General features: G+C 34.5%; 1 protein-coding gene across 1 annotated transcript; it reads left to right on the top strand.

Annotated features, from left to right (window-relative positions):
• Positions 1-10,255: 10,255 nt before the first annotated feature.
• Positions 10,256-11,218, top strand: LOC101391602 (olfactory receptor 4C46-like). Its single transcript, XM_004436978.3, has one exon. The coding sequence runs from the start codon at positions 10,280-10,282 to the stop codon at positions 11,216-11,218; it is 939 nt and encodes a 312-aa protein (XP_004437035.1). The 5' UTR covers positions 10,256-10,279.
• The last annotated feature ends 1,865 nt before the right edge of the window (positions 11,219-13,083 follow it).

Below are 13,083 nucleotides of genomic sequence, written 5' to 3'. Positions count from 1 at the left end.
AAGTACCTAAAGCTAAGAGAACTCCTAATTGCCTCAGTGCAAAAAGACCTTCTCCAAGGCATGTAATAATAAAATTATCAAAAGTCAATGAAAAAAAAATATTAAGGGCAGCCAGAGAGAAAATATAACCTACAATGGAACCCTCATCAGGCTTTCACTGGATTTCTCAGGTGAAACCCTGTAAGCTAGGAGAAAGTGGAATGATATATTCAAAATACTGAAAGACAAAAACTATCAGCCAAGAATACTCTATCCAGCAAAATTATCCTTCAGATATGACAGAGAAATAAAAGCTTTCCCAGACAAACAAAAGCTAATGGAGCTCACCACCACTAGGCCTGCCTTACAAGAAATGTTGAAAGAATCCCTCCTACCTGAAACAAAAAGACAAAGGTTTACAAAGCTTTGAGCAAGGAAATAAATAGACAGAAAAAAATCAGAAAATTGCAGCTCTATATCAGAATAGGTTAGTAAACATTTAATTATAACATAAAGGATAAAAGGAAAGAAGGCATCAAAAATAACTATAAACACATCAGTTTGGTCACAAACTTATATACAACACAAGAAAGCGTAATTTGTGACAACAAAAATATAGAAGGGTAAAAGGAAAAGGATGGAATCTCATAAGCTAATGGAGATAAGAGGCTATCAGAAAATGGACTATCTTATCTATGTGCTCTTTCATACAAACCTTGTAGTAACCACAAAACAAGAAATCAGAGCAGAGTCACAAAGTATAAATAAAGAGAATGCTGAGAAAAACATCACAGAAAACCACCAAACTGAACTGACTGTCAGAAATACAAGGAAAAAGAAACAATGGAAATAGAGAACAATCAGAAAACAAAAGATAAAATGACAGTATTAAGCCCTCATATATCAATAATCACTCTAAATATAAATGAATTGAATTCACCAATCAAAAGACTCAGAGTGGCTGGGTGGATTGAAAAACAAGACCCAAAAGTATGCTGCCTCCAGGAAACACATCTCGGATCTAAAGACAAATGGACGCTCAGAGAGAAGGAGTGGAAAATGATACTGCAAGCAAATCACAACCAAAAGAAAGCAAGAGTAGCCATAACTGTATCAGAAAAAATAGACTTCAAGATGAAAAAGATAACAAGGGACAAAGATGGGCATTATATAATGATAAAAGAGACATTCCAATAAGTAGACATAACACTTAATAATATATATGCACCTAGCACGGGAGCACCAAAGTATGTGGAGGAGGTCTGTTAACACACCTAAAAGGAGAAAATGACAGTAACACAATGATATTAGGAGACTTTAATACCTCACTTACGTCAATGGATAGATCATTCAGACAGAAATTCAACAAGGAAACAGTGGCCTTAAATGATACACTAAACCAAATGGACTTTATATGTATATAAAACATTCTATCCAAAAACAGCAGAATGCACATTCTTCTCAAGTGCACATGGAATATTTTCAAAGATAGACCCATATGTTGAGAAACAAAGCAGTCTCAATAAATTTAAGAAGATTGAAATCATATGAAGCATCTTTTCTGACCACAATGGTATGAACTAGTAATCAACTACAAGAAATGAGCTGGAAAAGTTACAAACAAGTGGAGACTAAACAACTTGCTACTGAACGACTATTGGATCAATGAAGAAATCAAAGGAGAGATCAAAAAACCTGGAGAAAAGGGAAAACTCAACATACCAAAACATATGGGAAGCAGCAAAAGTGGTACTAAGAGGGAAATTTATAGCAATAAAGGCCTACCTCAAAAAACAAGAAAAATCTCATATAAATAAGCTTACTCTATATCTAAAATAATGAGAAAAACAAGAGCAAACAAAGCCCAAATTATGTAGAAGAAAAGAAAGAATAAAAATCAGAGCAGAAATAAATGAAACAGAGACTAAGGAAACAATAGAAAGGATTAATGAAACCAAGAGCTGGTTCTTTGAGAAGATAAACAAAATTGACAAACCCTTAGCCAGACTCACTAGAAAAAAAAGAGAGAAGACTCAAATAAAATCAGAAATGAGAGGAAAGGGGTCGGCCTGGTGGCATAGCAGTTAAGTTCACACGTTCTGCTTCTGTGGCCTGGAGTTCGCTGGTTTGGATCCTGGGTGTGGACCTACTCATCGCTCATTAAGCCATGCTGAGGTGGCGTTCCACATAGAAGAGCTACAACTCTACAACTATGATACACAAATATGTACTGGGACTTTGGGGAGGAAAAAAAAAAGAAAAAGAGGAAGATTGGCAACAGATGTTAGCACAGGGCCAATCCTCCTAAAAAAAAAAAAAAGAGGAGAAATTACAATAGACATCACAGAAATACAAAGGATTATAAGAGAATACTATGAAAAGCTATACACCAGCAAACTTGGTAAACTAGAAGAACTGCAAAAACTCTTAGAATCATACAACCTCCCAAAACAGAATCAAGAAGAAATAGAGAATCTGAATAGACCAATCACAAGCAAAGAGATTAAAACAGTAATCAAAAACTTCCCAAAAAAATGGGATTCCAGGGCCGGATTGCTTCTCTAGAGAATTCTACCAAACATGTAAAGAAGATTTAATTTATATCCTTCTTAAATTATTCTAAAAAATTGAATATGATGGGACTCTTCCTAATTACTTTTACAAGTCAAACATTACCCTGATACCAAAACCAGACAAGGACAAGAAAAAAAGAAAGTTACAGGCCAATATATGCTGATGAACACAGATCAAAAAACAATCATGAACAAAATATTAGCAAATCAAACACTACAATACATTAAAAGGATCATATGCCACAATCAAGTGGGATTTATTCCAGGGATGCTGGGATGGTTCAACATCCGCAAATCAATCAATGTGATATACCACATTAATAATATGAAGAATAGAAATAACATGATGATCTCCATAGATGCAGAGAAGCATTTGACAACATCCAACATCCATTTATGATAAAAACTCTTAATAAAATGGGTGTAGAAGGAAAGTACCTCAACATGACAAAGGCCATATGTAACAAACCCACAGTCAACATCATACCCAATAGTGAAAAAATAAAAGCTATTCCTCTGAGAACAGGAATAAGACAAGGGTGCCCACTCTCATCAATCTTATTCAACATGGTAGAAGAAGTTTTAGCCAGAGAAATTAGGCAAGAAAAAGAAATAAAAGGGATTTAAATTGGAATGGAAGAAGTAAAACTCTCACTATTTGCAGATGACATGATTCTATACATAGAAAACCCTAAAGAATCCACCAAGAAATTATTGCAAATAATTAATGAATACAGGAAATTTGCAGGGTATAAAATCAACATGCAAAAATCTATTACATTTCTATATGAACTAGTAGAAAGAGAAATCAAGAACACAATCTCATTTACAATTGCAACAAAAAGAATAAAATGCCTAGGAGTAAATTTAACCAAGGAGGTGAAAAACCTATACACTGAAAACTAGAAGAAATCGTTGAAAGAAATTGAAGACATAAGGAAATAGAAAGATGTTCCATGCTCATGTATTGGAAGAATAAGCATAGTTAAAAAGTCCATATTACCTAAAGCAATCTACAGATTTAATATGTCCCAACCAGAATTTCAATGACATTCTTCACAGAAATAGAACAAAGCATCCTAAAATTTATGTGAAACAAAAAAAGACCCTGAATAATCAAAGCCATCCTGAAAAAAATGACAAAGCTGGAGGCATCACAATTCCTGATTTTAAAATATACTACAAAGCTATAGTAATAAAAATAGTATTGTGCTGGTGGAAAAACAGACACTCAGATCAATGGAACATAACTGAGAGCCAGAAATAAAACCTCACATCTGTGGACAGCTAATCTTTGACAAATTACCCAAGAACATACAATGGAGAAAGAAAAATCTATTTAATAAGTGGTCTTGGGGAAAACTGGACAGCCACATGCAAAAGAATGAAGGTAGACCGTTATCTTACACCATACACAAAAATTAACTCAAAATGGATTAAAGACTTGAATGTAAGATCTGAAAGCATAAAACTTCTAGAAGAAATTTTAGGCAGTACACTTCTGGATATCAATCTTAGCTGTATATTTTCAAATACCATGTCTACTTAGGGAAGGGAAAGAAAAGAAAAAAAAAAAAGAAATGTGACTACATCAGATCAAAAAGCTTCTGCACAACAAAGGAAACCATCAAGAAAATGAAAAGACGGCCCACAAACTGGGAGAAAATATTTGTAAATCATATATCTGATAAGGGGTTATTTCCAAAATATATAAAGAACTTCTATAACTCAACAGCAACAAAAGAACAACCTGATCAAAAAATGGGCAGAAGATATGACATTTTTCCAAAGAAGATATACAGATGGCCAACTGGTACATGAAAAGATGTTCAACATCACTAGTTATTAGGGAAGTGTAAAATTAAAACTACAATGAAATATCACATCATACCTGTGAGAATGGCTATAATTAAAAAGACAAGCAATAACAAGTGTTGGAAAGGATGTGGAGAAAAGCAGACCCTCACACACTGCTGGTGGGAATGCAAACTGGTGTAGCTACTGTGGGAAAGAGTATGGAGATTTCTCAAAAAATAAAAAATAAAAATATAGTATAATCCAGCTATTACACGACTGGGTATTTATCCAAGAACGTGAAATCAATAGTTCAAAAATGTATACGTACCCCTATGTTCATCTCTGCATTATTCACAATAGCCAAGGTGTGGAAGCAATCCAAGTGCCCATTGATGGATGAATGGATAAAAATGTGGCATATATATTCAGTGGCATACTCCTCAGCCATAAAAAAGACAAACCTTTGCCATTTGTGACAACATGGATGGACCCTGAGGGTATTATGTTAAGTGAAATAAGTCAGGCAGAGAGAGGCAAATATTGTATGATTTCATTTATTTGGAAGATAAACAAACACACACATAGGAGAACATAGGAGAACAGATTGCTGGTTACCAGAGGGGATGGGGATTGGGGAGGGCAAAAAAGTTAAAAGGGCACATATGTATGGTGACGAAATAAAACTACTCTATTGAAGGTGAACATGATGCAGACTATACACAAACTGAAATATCATAATGTTCACCTGAGACGTACAGAATGTTAAAAGCCAACATGACCTCAATAAAATGATTTTTAAAAAAAGAAAAGGAAGAATAAGTAATATAGGATGAGAATGAATACTGCAAGTCAAAATAAAACAAACAAAAAAACCTAACCAATATTTTCTAAAAATATTACAAAATCTGACTGAAAAAGAAATGGAAAATCTATAATCCTGTATCAGTTAGAGAAATTAAATTTGAAGTTAAAATCTTTCTCAAAAATTACTCTAGGCCCAATTAATTCAATTTCGGATTCCACAAAACATTAAAAAATAATAATAATACAAATTCTACTCAAAGTCTTTCAGAAAACAGAGAAGAGAACATTTTGCAATTCAGTCTATGAAGCCAACATTGCTTAAATGTCATCACGTTATCAGAAGAAAATGACAAATATTCCTTATGAATATGGGCACCAAGATATTAAACAAAATACCCGTAAATAAAATCCATCAATTTTTTTTTAAATAATAATTCTCCATGACCATATGGAATTTATCCCAGGAAAAAAAGGCTGGTTTAACATTTAAAAATCAATAAACGTAATTCACTGAACTAATACAATAAAGAGAAGAATCACAAGATCATTTTAATAAATGAATAAAATTGATAAATTTAATTTATATATATGATATTACATTAAAAATTTTTAGCAAGTGAAGAATATAAAGGAAATTGCTCAACCTGATGAAAAGGCACATGTTTAAACCCTGCAACTACCATCACACATAATGGTGAATACTGTCTAAGACTGGAAACAGTACAAGGCTGCCCACTCGCCACTTTCCTTCTGTATTGTGCTCTACATCCCAGCCATTGCAACAAGGTAAGAAAAAGAAATGAAACACATATGTATTAGAAAGGAAGAAGCAAAATTGTAAAACTATATTTAGTGCAGATAGCATGAATGTGGAGTCGTAGAGGTAGAAAATATTAAGTGCTTCTACAAAAAATCTGATAGGTCTGATAAATTTAGCAAGTTCGCAAGATATCATGTCAATATAAAAAATCAAATGCATTTCTATAATAGTAACAATTTGAAATTGAAATTAGAACAAAATTTTATGCAAAATACTATTTAAAAACACAAAATTTGAGGGATACATTTTTAAAATATATTTTAAAAATATGTATTTGTAGAGCTCCTAACCCGCAGATGAAAACCAGAAAAATTTGCTGAGAAAAACTAAATATATAAGTAAATGGAGAGATATGTTATGTCGATGGATTAAAAGACTCAATATTTTTACCATATTACTTTTTGAATTTCAATGCAATCTGGTAAAAACAAAACAATGTTTTTGGAGACTTTGACAACCTATTCTGATATTTATAGAAATATACAAATTTTAAAGAAACCCGGAATAGCAAATTATTCTAAAAAATAAGAACACAGTTTGAGTACTTATTTTACCTAAATTCAAGACTTAACTATAAAGCTACCACAGTCCATACTGTGTGCTGTTTACATAAGGATAAACATATAAATCATTGAAATATAATAGGCCTTCCAGATAGACTAACTATATGAATTTTTATAAAGATTCAAGATATTTCAATGGGGAAAGCATAGACTTTTCAACAAATTGTGCTGCATGAGTTGGATATGCATCTGAAAAAAAATGAACATCAACCATTACCTCACACCATACACAAAAATTAACTTACGAGTCAGAGACCTAAAAATCTACCTGTTAAAGTTAAATCTATAAATATTCTAGAAGAAATACTTTTGACTTTGAGGTATATCACTATTTATTACATATGGCTCAATAAGCAAGAACCATAAGAAAAAATTACAAATTGGACCTTGCCCAAATTTTAAATCTTCTGCTCACCTGATGTCACTGTTTAAGAATTGAAAAGGCTATCCACAGACTAGGAAAATATTATATACATATATAATATTTTAAATAGTAAACTTTATATATATATATTTATGTATAAGTAAATAATAAAAAATATATATATAATTTCATATATATTTTGCATATATACATTTTTAACAAATACAAAAATATTATTTATAAATTTGTATACAAAATTTTATAAATAAATATGTATTTTTATGTTTATATATATAAAACATACATATGAGAAAAGATCTGTATCTAGAATATGTAAAGAATACTTATTGTGCAAAGGACTTGAACAGAAACTTCAAGAAATAAGATATACAAATGGCCAATAATAACATGAAAATTTTAAAAATGCTCAACTTCATTAGTAATCAGGGAAAGCAAATTAAAACCACGATAATTCACCACTACACACCTCCTAGAATGACTAAAAGGAAAATAACTAACAACATCAATGACAAGGACGTGGAACAAGCTGGAACTCTGTTCTGTTTTCGTTGTCTCTCCCCGTTCTAATGCTCCCTGATATTCCATATCGGTCATCACCTGAGACCCAGAGATAGCTATCAGGAGACTTTCAGAGTTTCTGTCTACTTCTATAGCCCTCTGAGGAATGTGAAAAACAGCTATCGGAGAATACCTGCTTCTAAGACAAAGCTTTTCCATCAAAGGAGATAATTAATTCCTGGGGGAGAAAGTAGCAGATACAAGACAAGGTCCCTGAATCTTTACGGAAACCTCTTTAAATATCCATGCAGCGCAAGGTGAAAATGTCTCTTTTTGTGCATGTCTCCAGAACAAGATTCATCATAGGTGAAATGACCCATTTGAATGTGTTTCCTCCACACTTGATGCCTTTTTCAAATGGACCAGAGCCACTTATAAAAGATATTTCCTCACAGTGTTTCAAATGAATCCATTCAAAATTCGAATTCGAGGTTTGCGGTCAAAATATTTTGAAGCTTTAGGCTAAAAGGAAAGAATTAGACTTGTGAAAACACTTATCAACTATTGATTTGATGTTAAATTGTCTGAATAGTCTCTTTCTCAGCATGTCATATATTTCATATTGAAAATTACCTATCCCAAGATGAGCTCAATTTGAAAGTGGATTTTTTTCTGCACACCCACAAATATCAAGATCATCTAAGACTATAAGGTAAGTTTTTCAATAGTGGTGATGCTTATCAAAGATTGGTACTTTTCATATATAGTAATCATTATGTTTCAACACTTTTCTAATATAGTAATACATTTCATGCTCACTCCAATTCTTCAAAAGATAGTTGGTAAATATCATTAACCTAATTTGACAGATGAAAAATTGGAGACTCATCAAAATTAAGCAGATAGTAGGACTCAGCTCTCTGACAAGAGACACCATACTTTTGCAATGAGGCACCTCCTTTAGTAACCAAGACTAATCATGAGAAGGAAAACAAATTTTAAATACACTGCACACACAGAAGACATAAATATTAATATTAAATGACGTAAATCATCAGCTCTTTTGTGCAAGCACGAACATGGAGCTCCCTCCCTGGGATTAAGTGCTATGCATGAGTCTGTGCAGTTTCTTTAAAAGTAAAATTGGGGCTGATTCATCTTGAGCTTATTGCATGGTTAAATCTTTCTTTGTTTTTTTATTCATAATGTCAGTTCTTCTTATCTCCTAAGAGCATACGTAGTCACAAAAATAGATGAAAACCCTACGTGTGTCTACAGCACTGCGTTGGTTATACTCATATATGTTCCCTTAAACAATTACCATAAAACTTGTGAGGTGGACATTACTATTCTCTCTTTATACGTGAGGAAAGAAGTATGCACACTGGATAAAAGATGTTGCAAGTGGAAGAATCAGGATTGTAGTCTGGTCTTTCTGGTTTTCAAACGAATACACTTAATCACTGTGGTAGCCATTTGCAACATTTTGCAGAAGAGTCTGGGGGTCCATGCTTTGGAGGGGGATTGGAGAAGGGAGAACTGTGTCTGAGGGAAAAGTCAAAATAAAAACACTTCCAATGAGTGCAATATTTGATCTTTGGGAGTTCAAACATGGCATTGTGTATGTGTGTGTGTGTCGGTGCATGTGTGTGTGTCTGGCTGATGAGATTGCTTCATATACACTTGCATCTGAAAAAGTATTAAAGTAATTATAATTATTAAGGTCATATAAAAAAGAGATTAGTAATTCAACATTGTTAATTGTAACAATGTAGGGCATGGGTTAAGAGTTTACAGGATAAAAAGAGTTAACATATATCTTGACCTAATCTTGGCTCTGCCTTTTATTAGCTGCTTGGTCTTGGGCAGGAGCCTTAACTTCTCTATGCTTCTATTTCCTAATGTATAAAATAAGTATAAAAATGAGAGTGGTAATCATATCATAGGTTTGCAGTAAGGATTAAAAAGGCAGATGTCTGCAAAAACACTTAAAGCACACTAAATATTCACTTTTATTTATTATTATAATTGTTTCTATCATTATCAACATAAGTCTGAGATTGTTTCCTTACCTGCAAAATGGATGAAACAATACCAACCACGCAGATTGTTATCAGGAGTAAATGGGATCATATGTACAAAGCACTTACTTCTGTGCCATGCACATAGCCATCAATCATTAAAAAGCACGTATTATTAGCTGTTACCTATATGATTATTGGATGTAGACAACAAGCAAATGAATTCTTTTAGAGTAGCTACAGTGTACTTTCCTTACACTCCCTTCACCAATGCCCTGTTACTGTGTCTGGCTTCCATGCCCTTAATGAACCTCAGGCCACTTTATCCAAGACACACAAAGATCTTTGCTACAGCAGTGTAAATGATTCCCCTTCCTCAAATTCCTCTTCATCCTTCCACTCATATTCTCAATTACCCTCCATGGTTTCCTATTTCTTAAGAATAAAGGGAAAATCCCTTACCTTTGCATTCACATCCTTTACATCCCTGTTTTACCTCCCTTTTCTTGCTTAGCTGCCACTCTGCATGTGATCTACTACTTCAAGTTAGGCTCTTAGTCATCTCAGATGATTGAGTGTACACACGTGGTCTCCTACCTATTCATTTACAGTAGATTCTCATGTCTATACTCTTACCAGAATCTTCACCAGGGAGGCAATTTGAGTAATCCTCAAAAACTCTGACTTTTTTTTCCATCTCATAAAAAATCTCATAAGAATTCATAATATGCAACGTAATTCACGCTCACTTAATATTTATTAGAATGGATAAGTTTAATGAATTCAAGTTTACATTAACAACAATTGTTTTCTTTTCAGGTAATGTAATTAACCATCACATGAAAGACATAGAGAATATGAATAATGTGACAGAGTTTGTTCTACTGGGACTCACAGAGGATCTGAAGATGCAGAAAATCATATTTGCTGTGTTTTTCGTCATTTATATCATTTCTATTGTAGGAAATGTCCTCATCATGGTCACCATCACTGCAAGCCCATCATTGGGATCCCCCATGTACTTTTTCCTCACCTATCTCTCCTTTATTGATGCCTGCTATTCCTCTGTCAGTACCCCTAAACTGATTGTAGATTCACTCTGTGAAAATAAGACCATCCTATTCAATGGGTGTATGACCCAAATCTTTGGAGAACATTTCTTTGGAGGTGCTGAAATCATCCTGCTCACTGTGATGGCCTATGACCGCTATGTGGCCATCTGCAAGCCCTTGCACTACACAATCATCATGAACTGGAGGGTTTGTGGCCTGCTAGTGGGAGTGGCATGGATGGGAGGCTTTCTTCATGCAACCATACAGATCCTCTTCGTCTTCCGATTACCTTTCTGTGGCCCTAACATCATAGATCACTTTATGTGTGACCTGAATCCTTTGCTCAATCTTGTCTGCTCTGATACCCACACTCTAGGACTCTTCGTTTCAGCCAACAGTGGTTTCATCTGTGTGTTAAACTTCCTCCTCTTGCTGGTCTCCTATGTGGTCATCCTGTGCTCTCTAAGGACGCACAGCTTGGAGGCGAGGCGCAAAGCACTCTCCACCTGTTTCTCCCACATCACGGTGGTCGTCTTATTCTTTGTGCCCTGCATATTTGTGTACATGAGACCTGCAGCTACTTTATCAATTGACAAAGCAGTTGCTGTATTCTATACTATGATAACCCCCATGTTAAACCCCTTAATCTATACCTTGAGAAATACCCGGATGAAAAATGCCATTAGGAAATTGTGTAGTAAGAAAGTTATTTCAGGTGACAAGTAAATGTGCCTGGAGACCAACATTGATTTAACCAAGGAAAAGATCAAAAGGATTTTTTGTATGAACTCAGCAAGGAATCCTTATGGGATAAAGACAAAGATTAACTGCTATGAAACATAGATTTCACATTGAGGGGAGCAGAAATGAGTTCAAGAAAATGAGCAAACCTAACCCAGAACCACTCTTTTCATATTTGGAAAAATTTACCAAATTAGGCTTAGTTTTACTAGTTTCATCCATGTACATGGATTCAAAGGCTTTCTCTCCAATAAAAATATAAGAAATAATAACATATATTGGTTTTGAGCAGTAATCTCTGTAACAATCCAAAGAGGTAGAAACTGTTTTACATGTGAGGAAACTGACAAAAGATGAAGTCATCAAAACAGATACATTGAAAGGCAACAACCGGAACCTAACTGATTTCTCAGACTGTGCTCTAAATGCTATGATACACCGCCAGGCAATGATGGTAGAAAGGTAAGGTAATTAAACTAGTTACTACTTATTGAGCCACAGACTGTGCTGGGCATACTATATATTAGTTCATTATCTATAACTAAATTCTAATAATTTTTCATTATTAAATCTATTCATTTTTATTTATCACAGTTGAGGGTAATATGTTCTCTGTAACACTATGGTGTCTAACTACTTTAGGGCCATAAAAGAAATAGATGATTGAACCTCTAAGGGGAAAGTAACAAATACTAGATCATGTTTCCAAATTTCCCTATGACTTTACAACCTTTTGGTATTGCTTATGTACCATCTTAGGCTGCTAACCCATGAGGAAGAGTGATGACTCAAATAAAAGAACATTTTAATGTTAGACAGGAATTTCTATTTATTAAATAAGTGGGTATACTCCACAAAGCATTTGCCTTCTTGCTAACATTAGTTAGGAAGTCCTTGTAATTATTTGGGTGTGAAAAGATGGAGGACTGAACTTTTGTCGTGCCAATAGGATGTAGAATGTTGTGGACACAGTTGCATCCAGCTCAAATCCCCTTCACTGGGCCAGTACAGCTAGGACCCAGCTGCTGTGTGTCCAGGCAACTAACAGCTCACAACCCCACCCTCCCCTGGACCATCATACCTAAGAAAATGAAAGCTGTCTCACCTGGGGTATAATGCCCATCATCCCAGGGCCCAGCAGTGATCAGGGACTGACTGTCACTGGGGAAAAAAGACTGGTCCCCTTGCCTCAAGGTGGAACCAGTTCTGTAGTACAATGTATACTCCAGTGCTCCCTTGGCTCCAGGCTGAGGCCAGACTTGAATTGAGACTACATCCTTCTTCTTCCTACCACAGTCAGATTCCCTCAGCCCCTTCTTGATATAAATCACTTTAATAAAAATCCTCATCTCGTTGTCTACATCTAGGGAACCAAAAATAACATGGAGAGATAGAGAGAGGTACAAGAAATGTTTAGGAGTTATAAAAAAGAACTTAATAGTGGTTGAAAACTAGAGAGAGAAGAGTTATGGATGAAACCCAGATTCTGGCTTAGACCACTGGATGGATCAGGAAACTGAGAAGATGGAACAGCATTTAACTTACAGGATATCAAGTAGAAAAGTAAGAATCACTCAAGAACTTTACCTCCCCTTCTGTGGAAAGACTTGGTGTGTTTTCAGTTGTACACAGGATAGTTGTGTCATGTTAGGTGGACTTATGGCCTTGTAGTTTCTTTATTTGGAGATTAAGTATGGTTTAAGGAGATGCATAAAGGTGCTAAATTGACAGACAATGGAATTGTGATGAGTAAATTGACCAAAAAAAACTATAACTGATAGCAAGGTTGCAAGATATAGATTAATGTACAAAAGTCAATCACTTTCCTGTATACAAGCAATGAACAAATG

The sequence above is a fragment of the Ceratotherium simum genome, chromosome 34 (genome assembly GCF_057802395.1).
Source record: "Ceratotherium simum simum isolate JZ-2026a chromosome 34, ASM5780239v1, whole genome shotgun sequence".
Classification (NCBI taxonomy): Eukaryota; Metazoa; Chordata; class Mammalia; order Perissodactyla; family Rhinocerotidae; genus Ceratotherium; species Ceratotherium simum.
The sequence above is the reverse complement of the archived record's forward strand: the minus strand, read 5'-3'. Positions and strand labels throughout refer to the sequence as shown.

Coding starts and splice junctions, on each gene's coding strand:
- LOC101391602 (XM_004436978.3), top strand. CDS start 10,280: ATGAAAGACATAGAGAATATGAATAATGTGACAGAGTTTGTTCTACTG.